Below are 18,765 nucleotides of genomic sequence, written 5' to 3' on the forward strand. Positions count from 1 at the left end.
GACTACTGAGAATACAGTCATTTTTCCTGATAAAATGAAAAGACCATAAAGCATCAAAATTTGATGTCATGGCTGTTAAATTCTATGATTTTGTACTTCTATTGATCAGAAAATGAATTTATGGCCCACGTATTTTCAGCATTGTAAAAGTCCACGTAATTTAATTGTTAATCTAAGGTCAAAAGCGAATTAGCATAATAAAATCTGAACTGCACTGCCCTAAAATCCCCTGATGGACATCTTTCTGACTCCTGCTATTATAAAACCTGTTTCCTTTGGTTCTTGACCCTGTTGAAGTTGTTCCTAGATAAGCTTTGCAAGGGTGGTTTATGAGAGCCTGTTTGAACAGGCAGTCCTTAGATGACACCTTTGTGCCAGTGGGATGGTTGGTTTTTCTGTCAGATATTAGCACCACAGATATCAGCCTGTTTCAATCCTGGTGCTTGTTATGATTTCCCCTTTGGTCTCATAAGCTTTTTTAGAAGTCTCACTGCTTTTCTGCAGAGTCACTTCTGACAACATTCATTTGTATGCTCAAATTAGAAAAATTATTTGAGGCTGGGTTTTTTCCTCCCTCATTTTATCACCTTAATGCCACAGTATTCATGTGTGTTGGGTTTCACTATTCAGCCTTTATATGCTTTTGCTGTCCTGGGTCTATTTATTAATTAATGCTTTCTCTGTGTTTTGAAGGTCCATTAGTTTAAACGGCTATTGCTACAAGTGCTTAAATCTTGACTTTAATTAAAAATAAAAGCTAACAGCAACTTTTCAGGGTGGCAAAAGGTTTGGGATAATGATGTAGCAAGTGCATGTAATACCATAATGTGCCTTTGGTTTTAAGAAATTTGATTCAGGGGTGGATTTCAGGCACCTGGCTCTGGCAGCAGAATCTGGGCTTGTGGTTTCTCTTTTGTGAAATGTAGGGGAAAATTGGGAAACTCATAGTTAGGAAACCCAGAATTAGAAAATTGTTTGAAAAGCAGCATGCTGAAATGAACTGTCTGATGTGGTAAATGGGGAAGACAAGGGTGAAGTGAAGAGACCAGGAATGAAAACTTCCTGTTGGAAATCCTCTTATGATTCCCTTGATTTTTCTTACACTTGTCTTCCTGGGAACGGGTCTGGGAGCACCAAAGCTCTGTGTTTGTGGGTGAAAAGCAAGATTTTTACAGGCTCCTGTGTACCTGTGCATGGATGAAACTATCCATGAGATGGCCACAGGAGCTCCAAACTCAGGTGTGGCTGCATTTCAGTGCACTAAGGCGTGCACTAAGACAGCTGACTGAGTTTTTTAGAAATAGGTGGAATATTCCTTGTGTTCCAGTTAGATTTGTTAAAATAATCCAGCTTCTGCCCCAGGGAAAGCAGCCCAGTTGCAGGATCACATTCCAAGGCTGGAGACTCAGGGTCAGGCTTCCCATCCCTTCAGGCTGGGCACAGTCATTTGCAAAGCCAGGGCTCCCTGTGCTCTGCACCTCCAGCGTGGCAATCCGGTGTATCAGGATAATGATGAAGGCATTTCGGTCTCTGGGAGAAATGCCATTTAATTATTCATTGTGAACTGCTGGTGGAACTCTGCTGGCTGGGTCACAGGCATTCCGAGCTGCTTGGTAAGCAGAGGAGAATGCAGGAGGGAATCCAATACACTACCCCTGCCTGCTAATTACTTGCCTGCTGATCCATGGAAAAAAACCAAACGGAGCAGGCTTTAAAGTAGCTCCTGAAGTTAGCATTAGTGAACAGCCTGCCACGTGAAAAGGCAGAGAAAAATGATAGGGAAAAGATTGTTTACAGGAACTACTTTTTTTAGTTGCTGCTATTTACTTTGAACAACTTTAGGGAGGTCCTGATGCTAAGAATGCATGGACTAATGGTATGGTTGGGCAATATCTCATTTTAATTTGCATAATTGAAGTGAAACCAGCGATTTGCAACTGAGGGCAGCATAAATGCAGTGCCAGCAATTCCCCAGCATGACTGAGTGCAATAAGGGAGTGCAGGTGGTGAGAGTTCATCACATGGCTAAAAAAAACAAAGCAGAAAATAACTACAGAATAAAAAAAAAAATTATGGATGGGATGCAGTTACTCATTTAGTTGATATTTTATTTAAAGGAAATAGCTGGGTTTTTTTGAACACCAGGTGCATGTCTTGTGGTTTAGAGCTAGGAGGAATTCCACTTAGACATGCATTTGCAGAATAAGGACCTTGGGAAGTTGCCAAGGTATAATCTTCGCAGATTGTTAAAGCACTTCACGAAAGACTGAGATACCAGTTGTGAGAAGAAGAGAAAACAAAGCCCATTGTGTAAGTTGTTCATTTTCTGCTAGGGCCAGGAGAGGCAGGGTGTATCTACCAGGAGGTCTGACAGAAGGGGAACTCTGGGACCAGGAGATTTCCAGAAGAGAACAGCAGGCAAAGGCTGAACACACAAAACTGCTGCCACACCTACTTGTGGCCATCCAAGGAGAACAATTTTATTACTTCAAAATTGAGAACAGGCGTGGAGTGCTGCGAACTTGCAGCAGTAAGACTAAAGGGTTCAAAATCTGGTCGGACTCAAATCACTAATTATAATCATCCCAGTAATTGCAGAAAAGTACTGCAGCTGGGAGGTGATTATGGATTTGTGTACACCTCAACTTCTCCTTTTTAACTGTGTGAGACAGCACCCTATTATTTTCCTTTTGTTCCCTTACTTCTCACTTACTTCTTTCTTTAGCATTGGAGGGGAAAAAAAACCCTGAAGAAATATTGAGCTCCACAAAATGCAATTAAATCCTCACTTCAAGTGCCGAGGGCTGGAGGTGGGGAGGGGAAGGAGCAAATTTAATCTCTTCTCTTGTGTTTTGAGTACTCAGGAGTTGCCTATGAAATGAAGCACTTCAGGTTTCATGAGTGGGAAGCAGGGTCAGTATCATGCTATTTAGGAGAACAGGAGTGCACAGGGGTAAGATATGTTCAACAAAGATGCTACACATCTCAAGTATTCTTTTTCTGGGGAGAAAGAGATCATCATACATCTAGTTTTGAGTGTACTTATAACCTTATGCTGTATTAGCAGAATAAAACAGGTTTTTATCAGTAGAAAATCTTGATATTTAGAAAATATAAATGGTGGAAGATGTGATTACGTTTCAGATTATTTTTCTCTATCAAGGATATCCAGGCATTTGAAAAAGAATGCAAAACTTTAAAATAGAGAGTGGTACTCATTTTTCTGCAAGTTTGTTTTCTCTGCATGTTTTCTCCCATATTCATTTCTTGGCATTGAATGGCATTTGCCCAAGTAGTGTTACCATCACCCAAAATGGCAAAGACTAATTAATTCAGTGTGTGACTGACTCTTGGAATATCTCACGCCGGGTTGGACCCATAAGGATCATGGAGTCCAACTGCCTGCCCCTTGCAGAACCACCTAAAACTAAGCCCTGTTCCTCAGCTTCCTTAGTTCCAGCTAAACTGGTCCCTGAGCTGGTGGCAGGTTTGGTGCTGTGGCCACTTCCCTGTGGAGCCACATTGAGTGGCTGACCACCCTTCCAGAGAAGAAGTGGGTGACAGTATGTGGGAGTATGTGGGACATTCTGTGAAAAGGGGAAAGAAAAATTCACAAAAGAGGTAGGGAGGGGAAAAAAAAAAAAAAAAAAAAAAAAAGAGAGAGAGAAGGAGGAGCAGGAGGACACTGTTGACATACTCTGTTTTGTGTTTTGCAAACTCTGTTCTGTGTATCTATTATGTGTGCCAGCAGTGGTAACAAAAGCTCTTAATGCCCCTCGAACAATTTGAAGTTAAGAGTTTTTGCCTCTGCTGTGGCCACTGTTCATGGCCAGCCATTAGCTCTGGACACTAAAAGGGGGTATAGCAAGCTACTGGGTTCTTCCCAGAATTGTGAGTTGATGGTTTTGTAAGGTGATGTCATCAGACTGTGAGCCATAATCAGGGCACACTGAGGACCAGTGGGGTTTGGGACCGACTGGAATTCATTCTGCTAACCAGGGAGGCCCCTGCATGTTGTCCTTCTGCAATATAAAGAAAACAAGATTCCCTTTCTATGTGGAGGATCAGAGCTGAGCATTTCTATTTCCCTGCAAAGAAGCAGTCCGGAGATAAAAATCACATGAGATGCTGGGTTGCACCTGTGTATCTGTACAACTGCTGTGTCAGACACCAGCGAGAGCAGGAGACACAGGCTCCTTCAAAGGGACAATCTCCCCACTTCTGAATACAATTTCTCTGTCCATTACATCCCTCGGAGATCCCCGCAGGGTCAGGACCCTTTAACATCTCTAATAATGCCTGGGATGGCAGGACAGGAGCTCTCAGGAGCTTTGCAGGTGTTGGCATGCTGATAACATGGCAGCGCAGGGCCAGAGGGACCGTGGGGAGCTGGAGAGAAGAGCTGACTTGTCACTTCCACAGAGCAGCAGTGACAAGTGCCATGCCCAGCATCTCAGGCAGAAAAATTCCAAATTTAATATCATCTGGGGGGGGAGTCAATAGGCTTTTGAGAGGCCTTGCAGAAAAATACCTGGGGTGGTCTCATTTATTTTTTTTTTATTGATCTCTCAAAAAGCAGTTATGGGAATGTTCTGGGGAAGAATCACGAACAAAATTCTGGGTGAACTTTGCCTCATCCTGCTGAGGCTGGTCTACATCATCCCAAAAGCTGCAGTAAAATTTGCTAGGTTGTCTGTAGCCTGGCTAACCTATCTCTAGCATCTTCAGGTGTTTTGGTTATTCCCCTTGAAATTTGTTGAATGGCTAGGTTTGGAATAATTCATGCTGTGAGCACTTACCAGCAAGTGACTGTCATTGCAGTGTTTCTCATCCCAGGGGTTTTTATGTGCATTATGTGGCTGTTTCTTGCAGAGGCTGAAGGAACTGAAACAGAGGGAGTTTGCTCGAAATGTAGCATCTAAGTCACGAAAAGATGAAAGGAAACAGGAGAAAGCCCTTCAACGTTTGCACAAGCTGGCAGAGCTAAGGAAAGAGAGAACGTGGTAAGTCCATTGCTGTTCAAACAGAAAAAAAACCCCCAAACTTCTGAATAAGCCCTCAACTGTCAGCTGGTGCTATGGGACCCTTGGCTGTAGCCAGACACACATTTTTAGGGTGTTTTGGAAGCATGCTGTGCGCAGTATTTGATTCACACTGCGTGCAGGAATGAATGTTTAACATTGCTTTTTCAGCTGAGCTAAAATGACACATATTTTTAGTTTAAAAAAAAAAGCTGTGTTTCATATATATTTCATAAAACCAGGCCCTTTAGTTGAAAGCTGAGTGAACTAGGTCATGCATTTGCAGGCTGACACGACTTCATTGATGAGGTGAGGAGCTCAGTCTATCTCTCTAGGATGTAACAGATCTCTGCGATTTAGTTTTCAAAATGCTCGCCTGGGAAAGCATCCAGAAACCTAGCTTTAGATCTCAATAGCTGGATTTTTTATATTAAAAGGTAAGTGCTCCTTTTCCCCTGCTCAGCAGAGTGTTTACCTCCCTCTGCAGAAGTGACTCCTTGCTGCTCGTACATTTTTAGTGTTGTATCTAGGCAAGCTGTTGAAATTAGCGTTGAGCTCGCTAGTTGTGACTGAATTCTCAAAATATGACACAGTTCTGACACTGATAAGCCACTGAAAATGTATGTACCTGTCACAGTGTAATCTCTGAAGAAAAAAAAAAAAAAAAAGAAAGGAAAAATGTGGATGCTCATGTGCAAATGTTTTCTCTTTAGTCAGCCTTTACCCCCCACCCCAGATGAACTAACAGAGGAGCCCAACCAAGTGCAGCTCTTATTTAGAAACAGTCTCTCTGTCCCTAGTTTGGATGGTGGGCAGTGCCCTGGAACAAAGTCTGAATGAGCAGGTAGATGGGACACGACTGCTGGGGGGTCTGTTTGACAGGAGCAACACAACACCTAAACTTTGTAATCTTATAACTCACGTGGAGACTCTTTCTCCTCCGTGACTGTTTTAACTGGCCATATTTCATACTTGAGTATATCTGATATCATTCCCCCTAAGCATGCTCCAAAACCTGCATTTTGCATATTGCATGAGAAGGAGGAAAGAGGAACTTACTCTTTCCCTTTTTCCATGTTCTCCAAGCACAGACTTTGCAAGCCTTTGTTGTTTCTGGATTATTTGGTGTTTTTTAAATATCCCTTTTCCAGTTCCTGAAGGGCAATTTGTATCTGACTCTAATTTATCTATTTCATAATTGCTATTTACAACCAATTTACAATCCTTAGAGGTGTGACACAGACAGACACATAGGACTTTTTAAAGTGACATTTTCTAGGCTGGTTTTTTAGCATTCACCGTTTTATTCTGTGAAAGAAAGGATTCGTGTGTGGGTTTAATATATATTTCAAAATCATAAAGAACTGGGCAAGGCAGGAATTCTCATGAGGAAGTCCTTTCTCATAAAAGCTCTGCCTTAATTTCTAGACCTGATAGGGTAAAGACATTATTCTTCATCTCAGCACTTCTTGGGGTCCTAAATGACACTTTCAAGTGTTCCCAATGACTCATCAGTGAGTATTGTCCTGCACTGTAACACAGAGTGATTTGGCTAAAGCAAGCAAACAAATGGTTGTGACACAGGTCCATTACTCCTAGTGCTGAGCAGCTTCTCTGGATCCTGGAAAATTGTCAGCTTAAACACTTTTTGCTCTTCTCTTTGCTTCCTATTAAGTCAAATAGAACAGATGGGAAGAGGACATGAAACGAAGAACAGAAGCAGACAGTGATAAATTTTTTCTCGAGAGGGATGAATCACTTACTTTACTTCTGTCAGCTGAAATCCTCTCCCCGGTTTTATTTCTCCATGAAAGAAATTGCTGAGATGGCGCTGGTTTGGTTTGTGCACACAAATGGGATGGGAGCTGCTGTGGGATTGCCTATAGGCAGAGCAGCAGTCACTGCAATGATGAGTACAGGGGAAGTGCTCTATGAAGCACTCTCTGTTTTAATGTATTTTAGAGCGCCAAGGAATGTAAAACTGCTGTCTGTAGTAACAGTGTTGTAACCATGGGGGTCTGCTAGGAGGAGAAGCCAGATTTCTGTGGAGACAGGCAGCCTCTGCTTTGGCCAGCCAGTGTGTCTAGGAAAAGTTAGCTACTGTGTAGGAGTATTAGTCCTTCAGCTGATAACTACACATGAAGGAGCCGAGAGCATAATATTTACTCTTTTTTTTTTTTTTTTTTAGTACCAGTCAACTGATCTTTATTATAAAGAATGGTATTTTTTTGTAGTCTAAATGTCCATCTCCACAGAGTCCTCCTCTTTCCTTAAAAAGCTCCCTTAAATACCAATGTAATACCATGTTTCTGTCAGCAGAATACTGAACAGTATTGACTCAGAGCTTTATTTTCCTTCCTAGTGCTCCTGGAAGTGGCCCTATGTTCAAATCCACGACGGTGACTGTGAGGGATGATTGCCACGATATCCCCAAAAGTGCTGCCGTGGATCCTGCCAGGCGACAGGATTTCAGCTGTGCACTAATGCATGATGCCCAGAATTGCCAAGACATTGCTTCTGTTATTCCTCCCGCTCCTGGAGATGCAGGGAGCCATCAGTCTGACACCAACAAGTGTGGAGATCAGGTCCAAAGAGCTCAAAGACACAGAGTTGGCTTCTCCTTTGCTTTTCCTAAGAAAGCGGCTGTCAAACTGGAGTCTTCAGCTGCCGTTTTCTACGAGTTTAATGAGGAAACCTCCATGGAGCATGGATTTAGCAGGAGGAGTAGGTTTGTTCCGGGAACGTGCAACCTTCAGTCTCCTCCAGCAGCAGAAATAATTGTGTGCCCCGAGGAGAAACACAGCTGTTTTCACCCACTGGTGGAAAAATGCACGGATGCAGCAGAAGCTCCTGAAGCTCAGGAGTCAAAGGAGCTGTCCAGTGAGGAGAGCAGGGTGCTGGAGACTCCAGCTCTACCTGCTGCCATGTCCCACTCAGTGCAGCCAGTGTCCTCAGGCACAGAGGGCCACGGTGTGGAGGTGAGTGCTGCTGACTCGGGGGACCACGCGCTGGCCCTGGCTGCAGACAGCAATCCAGTCCCGCCCCTGGATGAGCTGCGGGCCAACAGAGCCCCTCTGCAGGAACCTGGGGAGGATTCCTCCTCTCTGCAGGGTGTTGCAGACGAAAACGATAATGCTGGGAGCAGTGACCCACCTGCAGCTGAAAGTGAAGTAAAAAACCTGGGGGCAGATGCAGCAGTCCCGTCGCCGGCTGAAGAAGGCAGTGGAGCCCCAAAAAGCAGACAGGACGTATGCAAGAGGCCCTGTCAACCCTTTGTTCCTGTTCTTAGCAAATATGGATCAAATGTCCTTCAGTGGCCATCAGAAATGTTAATTTACACGAGTACAGACCCATCGATTTCTTACAGCTGTAATCCTTTGTATTTTGATTTTAAGTCATCAAGAGCAAGTGAAAGCCAAGAAAAGCCCAAGCATCAACCAAACATACCTCATTTGCACCATAAAACTGAACCTAACCATATCTTAGCTTCAGATTTTACAAAAAGACCTAATTCAGAGTGTGGTGAATATGAAGTAGAAGTGAATAAAAATGTGTGCAACTATACAATACCCCTGTTAAGTGATGTTTCCCTCTTCAGAAATTGTGACCTTGCAAAAAATGAAAACAAAGTGTCCTTGGATGAGTCATTCAGGATTAGAAAAATAGAAAAGTATCACATATCTCATAACCCCTTACGACAAAACACTGTGATAGATGAGAAATATAACAAAGTCTGGATCAAAGAAGGCCATGAAAAATGGCTTCACAAAAGCAGAAAACGGAAAAGGAGAAGAAAATTATGTCATTGTCATTATCATCACTGTGGAGACACAACAGTAGCAGAAATGGAGATGTCTCCAGTAACTGAGAAAGAAGTTGCTTACAGAGATGAAAATAAATATCAGCACCTCCAGAATAATGCAGAGAAGTGCAGACATGGTGCAGGAAATATCTGGTTAACCCCAGGTGAGGTGCAGCAATCGCAGCCAAAATTTGGCATTGAAAATGCTCCTAAGAGGGTCATGTCTGCATCAGATCACATACACTGGGACAGAGGCTGGTGTGACTTTTGGAATGCAAAACACAGCGGCCAGCACCACGCTTGTAAAGGACCACGCATGAAGAGCAAAGCAAGCTCCCGGAGGCAGGCAAAGCAGCTGCCTCCCAGCTCCAGGAGGCACAGCCTGAGGCACTCTAAGGCGTGCTGCAGCTGGAAAGTCAGGAGGTCAAGCTGTAGCCCGGAGCATAAATGTTTAGGACAGTGCAGCCAGGAGAAGGGGCCGAGTCCAAACCAGCCCGTGAAGAGAGGGTGCAGTGTCCTGACAGAAGAAGCCGAGAAGCCCCACCGCAAGCGGAGGCAGCACACCTACTCCTCCTCCTCCTCGGATGAAAGCTCCTGTGGGCAGGCATTACCAGCAGAGGAATATCTGAGGCGAGGACATGCTTTAGGTGCCCATCACAGGGCGAAAGGGAAACGCAGGAAAAGGAAGACTAGGATCCATCGTGTTTTCCTTGACAGGAATGCAAAGAGCGAGGCCTCCGAATCTTCCAAAGAAAATTCTGCAAGTTCGATGTTAAATATGCCGGGGGACTTAGTGACTCAAGACAATCTAGAGGAAACCAGTGCAGCTCCCAAAGATGATGATGCAAAGGACAGGGACGAAACAATGGAGCTGGAGGAAAGCAAGTCGCCTCTGGAAGCTGCTGGCCCACAGGAGGCGCTGGAAGATGCCAAACCGATGTTGTGTGCGGCGATGGAGAGCACACCTGCCGCGCTCCCTGAGGTCACCACCGGCTCTGCTGCTCCGGCCCCTGAGCGCGGCGCTCCAGCAGCTGCTGCCACGCAGGGTGCGACCCCGGAGGGAAAGAAAAAGGAAAGTGTCAACAGTCGAGAAAACCAAGCTCGTTTCAAAGCCCCCGTCCCCGGCAGGCACTTGGAGCAGACTCCTCCTCCCAAGTCCTATCTTTGCCATTACGAGCTGGCCGAGTCTCTGCCGCACGAGAAGATGGGCGAGGCGGCCGGCGAGTGGGTGCAGTGTAACCCCGGCATTTTTAGCAGCCCCCCGCCCTTGCCGTTCAAAGAAGCACACGTAAACAGTCACGCCTTCCTGACCGCCGAGCAGCTGATGGCCCCCTTCCCGCTGCCCGACCAGGCGCTGCTCTTCCCTCCCGACGCCCACGAGAAGTTCAAGGAGCTGCCGTCGGAGGCGTTCCAGCAGCTCCTGCCGCTGTCGGGCAAGGTGAAGTTCGCCTTCGGGCCGCCGGCCGTGCAGCCCCCGGGCTCGGCGCTGCCGCCGCCGCCGCCGCCGCTGCGCTCTACCTCGGTGACCACCATCCACCACACCATCCTGCAGCAGCAGCACGCCGGCGCCATCAAGGTGCTCCAGCCCCACCAGCAGTTCCTCTCGCAGGTCCCGGCTCTTTCCAGAGCGCCTTTACCTCATGTCCCGCTGGGGCCGCGGCTGTGCCCGGCGGGACACGCCGCCTTCGTGGCCCCGGCGCAGCTGCCGCTGCTGCCGCCCTCGGTGCTGCCGCCCGCCCCGCTGGCCTTCCCCCCGCTGCCGCACTCCGTCTTCCCGTCCCTGCTGGCCCCGCACCCGGCTGTCATCCCCCTGCAGCCGCTCTTCTAGGACACCCTGCCGGGGTGGGGGGGAAAGCCTTCGGTCCCTTCGAGCTTCGCAAAGCGGTTCCGCGAACTGAACTGGTTTAAGGTTCCCTTGTTCCATTTACTGTAAGTATAGCGATGCAACAAACGTTCATGGCAAGTTCAGACCTATGCTATTACTAAAGCACTGAATAGTCTGATGCTAATAATGAACTATACATATATATATGGGAAAATCATGTCTTAGAATATGTATAATGTATATAAAATATATTTATAGTTCTATAACTTATGTTGTAAAGTATTCACTTTTTTGTTTTTTATCTTTGTGTATTTGCACCTATTTAATGTTTAGACAAAGCTGATGCACTATGTTTTGTACTATGTTCTCTGAAACTGTAAATCTAGTGACAAACTATCTCTTGCAATAAATTTTTGTTAACTACTTAAGTATATCAAAAATCTTTCATTATAAGCCTCACGGATGTTGTTCTTCCATGTCCTTCTGCAGCTGAACAGCATCCTCTGCCCCTGCCATGTTGGGATAACCAGGTTTCCTACATGCCAGTGATTTATCAGGGAGGCTCAGAGGCCAATACCTTGAGGGCAGCTGTCTCACCAAGCCAGAGAGAAAGGGTAATGGATGTGTTTGTGTCGGCGGCCTGATGTCACCGTGACAAATTTTGCCCACTTCTACTTATGTGCACACACTGCTGACTGGTGGAGCTGATCCCTTTTATTCTAAACCACAGAAAGGTGATGCAACAAATATAATGCTGGTGATGGAAGGGGGAGAAAGGTTAATATTGACAGCAGTTTGGCTTCGAGGGAATGCTATTGCTCGTAGTGGAAGGGTAGAGCCTTGGTTCCACTGAGTGGTTTCTCTGATGGCCCACAGACCTGTGGGAGAGAGGTCCTTGTTGCTGGGCCGTGTGTGAAGGCAGCAAGAACACAGGAGCATCAAGGGTAGGTCGGGAAACCCACCAGGGTTTGACCCAAATTCTTACCTCACTTCACCTCCCCTCTTTCCTGCAGCATTTCACTAAAGAAATAGAATAACACAGAGTAGAGATTAATTAAAGTAATAATATACTGCCGTTGTTTCTAACTGTATTTCAGAGACTTCTCCCTACCTCTGCAGCCTTTTCATTGCTGTCAGACCTCACCCAGCTTTAGCTGGTGAAATGTCCTCATTTGCTTTAGCGTGAGGTATATCAGACCCATGCCTGCGACAGTCCAGAATAAAAGCAGAAGTTCTTCTGAGACAGAGCCGTCCCTCTGAGTTAAAACAAAATGTTATCATGTGAGTGGAGCCAAGGACTTGCAGCATGGAGGTTAGTGCTAGAAGTAGGCCCTCCATAATAAAAGGTAGGTAGGCTCTCCCAGTTAATGACTTCTTGTCACCTTTTTATATACTATAATAAAATCATATAAAGTTGAATTGAAAGAATAGCGAGCTTTAAGTATTATTAATATACTTTGCATATTAATAGCTAACTGTTTGCAAGGAAATGCTATAATCTTACAGCATATATATCTGGATCTTATTTTCTGCATCCATAGCATTAGAACTTACCTGTATCGGTATTGCAAGTTTTAGTATAACACTGCATTAAAACCATGGCAAACGACATCTTGCCACTATCATTACAGAGTCAGCTGCTCAGGGGAGGTGAGTTTCCCCATGCTGTGTGGTTGCAAAGGGCTAAACCGTGTTAATCAGCAAAAACAGTGATAAGGGAGAGCAGATGAGCAGCCAGGTTCTGGAGAGGGCCTGGATCCCCTGGGAGTCGCTGAGCGCCCACCCCTGTAATGCCAGCAGGAAGGTTTATTTTCTCTAGCTCTAACTTCAGGTGGATGCCCAGTTCTGTTTCTGTGGTACCTAAAACAATTCAGGGCTAAGTGACATTATACTCCTGCTTTATTCCAAGAGTCTGCCTGCACAAGGAGGTGTTTGTCTCCACTACCTCCTGTCGCTGAGCGCGGGAATCTCCCTTGGAAGTGGGAGGGTTGTCCCGGGTCCCTCGGGTCCCTTGGGTGACGTGTCCTGGCTTCTGCACCTCTGCCCTCCTCTGTGGGAGGCAGCACACGCAGTGCCCTGGGCTCTGATGTCCTGTCACAGACAAAATCCATCCCATCACAGAACGCTACATTTTTAAGAAAAAAATAAAAAAAAAAGAAAATTAATCCACGTAGGACAAATATGGTTGCACGTTGTGGCAGATTTAAAATAGCCAAGGTAAAATTTTTAGTCGCAATGTTCTTTGAAAAAATCCCGTCTATGAACTTGGAAGTCCACATTTTTTTCACCAAAATGTTCCAACAGCTTTGAATTCTACTTTTTTTTTCCTTACAATTTAAATTATTTTAGGTTGTTAAAACAGTTTTAAGACATTGCACAATTCTTTATTATCCACTGTAATTGCTGTTCAATAGTGTATAAACTATTTAAAATAAAAGACTAATAACCATAAAATGTAATAATTTTCTAATATGGTATTGCCTTTAATGCTAGAACTGTTTGTATATGTGACTTCATATGTAAAAGCAAAAGCAGTATAAAAATAAATCATAAGTTAAGTTTCAAATTGAACACACTAAATTAAATTACCTAATGAAATATTCTTTTGAGTTTCTGTTTTATTACTAAATATGTAACTTCTAGTAAGTTATGTAAGGGTAGTATATTCTTTTGCATATTTTATCTTGTATTTTAGATTAAATGTGTATTTTTATTCCATAAATTGGTAGTCTAATTTATAAACAAAAACTATTGCAAGTGCTAAATAACTGAATTTTTTATAACTCGAAATAAATGCTACCCAATTCCTTTCCTAAATCTAAGTAATTTCCTTCTGAATTTACAAATTTGCACAGATCTAGTGTGTCTATGCTCCTGGCCACTTTGCCAGGTTGAGAATTCACTGGGATTTCCTCCCAGTGCAAGCAGCAAGAGTGCTGCTCCCAAAGGGCAAGAGTTAGGTCCTGGGATCTAACCCTGAGTGAGGTTAGAGATTTTGTTAAAGGGTTTCCCAGAGGAGCTCTGCAGAGAAGTACCTGAAAAAGGCACTCTGTTCCATTGAGATGAGAAGAATATCTTCTTTTTGGTCCGTAGAAAGTTGCAGCCTGCCCACGCTGACTTTCCTGGGGACGTTCCATTTCTCAGGTAAATGTGAGCCATAAAATTATGGTCTGGAGGAGCTCATGGGCCTTAAGGAGTGTAAATGTCTCACGTTGTGAGGGACAGTTTGGAGTAACTGTGCTCTTGTCTTGTGTCTCTTGTGTCTGTAAGCACACAGAATTTTTGAACTGTTGCCAATACGTGCAAAGAATTGGATTGTTAATTTGGTTTCCTTCACAAGCTGTTAATTGCTGGGGAGAAACGCCCAGATTTCAGATTCTGCGTGAGGGATCAATGGGTTGAGGCCCACAGAGATACTGCAGGTCACAGACATTGGTAAAAGAAACACTTTGTGTGGGATGTTATTGAGTGACAATGTTCTTACCTTTCGGTTTAATCAAACAGCAATGCAATAGTTATGAAGCAATGTCATCTTTACCTGAAATGTTAACTTTTTATTAGCTTGCCAACTTTTTGCACTTGTAAAAGAGTCCTTTGGGTATGGTATTGAAGCAAAGTTTTAAAAGGCTGTTGCAACATCCAATTCCCTTTGCTCCTGTACATGATGATGTGCTGCTAATACAACAGATCACATGGCTATAATTTCTCTGACAAGTTTATTTTCTGTAACCGTGCTTTTCCCTAAAAATACGTGTCTTCTGTTACAATATTCACTTGATATGCTGCAGTTAAAATATAGCTTTAAATATATTTGCTCAGATTCTTCCTTGGTGTAAATTTATGCACAGCTTCCAGCTTTGGTTTGTAACCACCGAAAATCTTTCATGCGGCAATGCCAAGGGCTCTGTTAACTCTCCCAGATTAAGGCAATGCATTATGACCATGTGAATGTATTTTGAAGACAGTTCCTTGTTTGTAAGTAAGGTGGTAAATTTTAATCTGATGGGTGTTTTGCTGTGGTGCTCAGAGTCTACATGTTCTAAACTCCATACATTCATTTTCTGCTCTCCAATTACTGTACATTGCCTAAAGGCTGGTGTATGTGTAGCAGTGCACACATTTATGAAATATGCCTACCAGCTGGAAACTATTACTGTGCTATATTAACTCTATTTATTGAAAGTAAAGACTTTTTTATTGTATAAAGATCATTGGATATTTTTAAATTAACATGACTGGCTATCTAGATGTGTTTGTTATTTCATAGATCACTTTGATTTAGTATTTGCAGCAGGTGTGGTTTTGTACATTATGTCTCCCTTCTCCTCTTTAATTCAGGAACGTTATAAAGTGTTTTCTTTGTGACTGAGATTATCTGAGTTTATTGGAATTTGCCTATTTATGAAAATGAACTAGGCTATTTTATTCCTTTCATCTGCAATAATTAGTGTACCAACTTTACGAATTGTAAGACATCTTATTTTCGCTTCAAGCTTCTGTTTTATTTTACAGATGTTATAAAAGGTTGGGAGAACGTCTACCCTGAGCCTAAATTTTGACCTGTTAGTGAATTTCTGAGTCTAAGGAAGCTTTGCCATTAGCGTCACTGAGGATTTATTTTCACCTGGAGCATTAGGCCTCTTTATTTATTAAAACTGTCTAATACTTGCTGCTTTCAGTTGAATAATAATTTCATGAGGTGTGATGAGGAGCACAATCCAGTGAAGGAAAATGGATCTATTTTTAATCAGTCTTCTACCTCCTTTGTTGTCAAGTTGTTTATATAATTACTGACCATAAAGTTATATCTTTAAAATTTTTGTTCTGTAGCATTAGTGTTTTGAAACACGTACATGCGCCTTCTAGTCTAATACCAAAGAGAAAAACAGTTCATTGGAATATTGATTTTTCTACCTGTACATGCTCACTTAGAAATTTTAATAAGCTACAATAATACAATATGCAGGTAACATAATGTATTGATAGTCTTTATTTTTGCTGGGAGAAGATCAAAATGTGCAAATCCATGTAGAAAAAAACATTAGTAAGCTTCAAATGTGAACCCACGATGAATACAGGATTATTCATGAGAATTAAAGATGGTAACTCTTAAATCAGAACTGGTGTTTGTTTGCCATGAATGAGACTTTAAAATATTATTCTTGTTTTTCCCCTCAAAAGAAGCAGCAAACAGGAAAATACTTTTGAAAACGCTTGTTTTTAAATCAGCTGGGTAGGACCTGTGTACCTTTCTCATGGGTGAGAAACAGCAAGTAAGTATTGGACATTGAAAATCCTAGATGTCATAAGGAAAAATTTCACGCTTCTAGCACAGTCTTACCTTGATTTAATCCAGTGAAACCTGCAGGAAGTATTAGGAGATTCATTTAGATAAATATATTTGCACTATTGTGAATACAGAGAGAGTGAGGCCCAGCTCAGGTCCAAATTTTTTTCTTGCAATGTAACTCAGATTTAACAGCCTAAGTAATTTGACCCCAAACCTTCTTGCATGGAATAGACTCTTCTATAAATGGCTTTTATGTCGCCTGAGTGACAAGAATGACAAGTGAAATGCCAGTGAAATCTCTCCTCTCGTGTCAATAATGCCTGCTGAAGCAATCACTGCTGGAAGGAGGAAACCTGAATTGGACAATACCTAAATTATATTTATTCCTTGTGGGACTGTAGGTGGAAATGAGGAACCTTACTTGCATTTTGGTGTTTATACATCTACAGGTGTGTTTGTACACATGGACCAGGTTATTGGTTTAGGATTCTTTTTTTTTTTTTTTTTTTTTTCCTAGGCATAGTTAAGTAGTGGTAAGAGTATCTAATTTGAAATGTACATAGCAGAAGAGAAGAAATCTGTGAAGGGAGGAATATTGACACAGAATAATAAGGGAAAAAAGTCTTTATAATATAATGAACCCATCTTTTCCTGTTGAGGGTGAAGGGAAGTTGCATGAAGTTATTTCACTTGCTTTTTATTGGGTGGCTCTGTTTTGTATCTTTTTACCACTGAAATTAGCTGTGCTGTTTGCCTCAGCTGGTCTGTCAATCCATCAGTGTCAGAAAAAAAGTCAGGTTAGCAGGGGAAAATCTGCATACAATTTGCTCTTAATGAAGTCCCTTTTCTCTCTGGAGAAACTATACATAGAATGAACCCTCAGAGTGCAAAATAAGCCCATTGCTCTTCCGTGCCACTGCCTACAGCTGCGTGTTTGGTCACCTTTTGTTAACTTGTCATTCTCCAGGAGCAGAAGAAATGAAAAGGAAGTTATTTTCTTTCAGTGCCGCCAGCTGAAGAAGACTCAGGTCTCCAGCTGGGTGTCCTCAGCTCTGCTGGATGTTGGTGCAGTTGACTCTCATGGCAGAGGTCAGTTAGGACTCTGTTCTTGAAGCCATAAGAGGAAACCCAGTCTGGGATGTGGGGTATTTTGTGGTTTATTTTCCATAAAGTGATGTGGGCCCTTGTATGTACTATTGGTTAATAAAAAAGGTAAAATGCTATTAAGGTTGTAAAAAGAAGGTTAAATAGAAGCTAAGTGTTGGGGTGTGATACAGTGTGTTGATCACAAAAGGTTTCGTGACGGAATTGTCAAAGATAAGAAATTGATCATGAAGAAAAAGAGCAATAGTGATGTTGTTTTACATACAATGTAAAATACCCTTACATAGACAATGTCTGTGCAAAAAAAAAGTCTTGAGTCACCAGTCAAGGGCTGGGAGCTGAATTTTGGGCAGCAGGTTGTTGAGGGAAGAAGTGTTGTATGGGACGTAGAACAGCATGCACAGGGGGAGCAAGAATTGCTCCTCTGAAGAATGTCTTGAGGTACAGTAGAAAGTGGTTTTACTTCTGGAAGGAAAAGAAAGGCAGGGATGAGAGGAGTCAGACCTGACAATGTTGATGGAGCTGGATGGCGGCACTAAGAGAAATAAATGAGGCTGGGTGGAGGGGGAGGCACTGCTGCAAGAGTTCCTAAAGACAGTTTTCTAAACTCAAGCCTGCAGAAATTACTGGTAATTAATCCTTAGTGATGCCTTGGGAAGGCTGATCTGAGCTAGAGAATAAAGTAGATGTTTATTAAGAGGCCTTTAGGGTAACCTTGGGCAGGACAAGAGCCTGATCAGGGTACACCCAAGGTGGACCCAAAATGGTCACAAAATGGATCACTGGTCACAAGGTCTTACATGTTCATAAGTTTTGGTCCATTTGCATATTGGGGTTTAATTGTCCAGTTACAGCTTCAGGTTATCAAGTCCCATCCTTCTTGTTTTCTCTCTTCAGTTCACTGTTGTTTATGTTTTTGGGCCTGAAAGTTGTACCTGTTGCCCTTGGTCCCCAGCAGGAAAAGGATTTGTTTTGTCTCCCTGCTCTGTGAAGAGCTGAGTGACACTTAATATGAGGCTCAGAACTGCACCCCTGGGCAGCTCAGAATGTGAAAAACATGGAAGCTGAAACTTAAGGCATCATTAGGAATCCCCTGCCTTCTTTTATTCAATTATCCTTGGGGGGATACTTCTGCTTTTAACCCCAGGATGGCAAGTGCTGGCTTTCCTGTACAGCATTAGAATGGGCATGTAGGAATCCTGCAGTAGCTCAGGGACTAATTACCTCTAAAGGCTGGAGACACAAACACCTATTTAGAGTGTTTTTCACAGAGAGCAAAGTTGCAGAGATGCACAAGTGGAGGCCATTGCAGCTGTGTGAGAAACGGATTTGTGGAGGATTCTCAAAACCTGACTGAAAGCTCACCTAATCTTGTACATCTGTATGCAAGCTCTGAGATAAACCCTGCAAAACAGCTTACATCAGGTTTGTTTTTACCTCAACTGGCCTCAGCTGTAGCATTGAAACAATTAGAGTGGTAAGGGTGTTGGTTGAGCAGAGAAATCAATGCTACTTCCATTGTAATTAGTGCTATGATGACAGATGTTAATGCTGTTAGACATGCAGCCTTACAGAACAGAGCCACCATCGATGTTCTCCTCCTGGCACAGGGACATGGTTGTGAAGAATTTGAAAGATTGTGTTGTATGAATTTGTCTGACCTTTCGGAACCCATCCGCAAAGAGCTTCCAAAACTGAAAGATTCAGCAAATCAAATTAGAAC

The 18,765-nt window shown here is 43.1% G+C and overlaps 1 protein-coding gene and 1 long non-coding RNA gene across 2 annotated transcripts in view; both read left to right on the top strand.

Annotated features, from left to right (window-relative positions):
- Positions 1–18,765, top strand: part of LOC136363339 (uncharacterized) — a 189,488-nt gene that overhangs the window by 67,897 nt on the left and 102,826 nt on the right. The gene's annotated exons all lie outside the window — the stretch shown is intronic.
- On the top strand, positions 1,977–10,651 carry ZNF804A (zinc finger protein 804A). Its single transcript, XM_066323256.1, has 3 exons — positions 1,977–2,006; positions 4,873–5,003; positions 7,384–10,651. The coding sequence occupies exons 1-3, from the start codon at positions 1,977–1,979 to the stop codon at positions 10,649–10,651; spliced, it is 3,429 nt and encodes a 1,142-aa protein (XP_066179353.1).

The sequence above is a fragment of the Sylvia atricapilla genome, chromosome 7, assembly GCF_009819655.1.
Source record: "Sylvia atricapilla isolate bSylAtr1 chromosome 7, bSylAtr1.pri, whole genome shotgun sequence".
NCBI lineage: Eukaryota > Metazoa > Chordata > Aves > Passeriformes > Sylviidae > Sylvia > Sylvia atricapilla.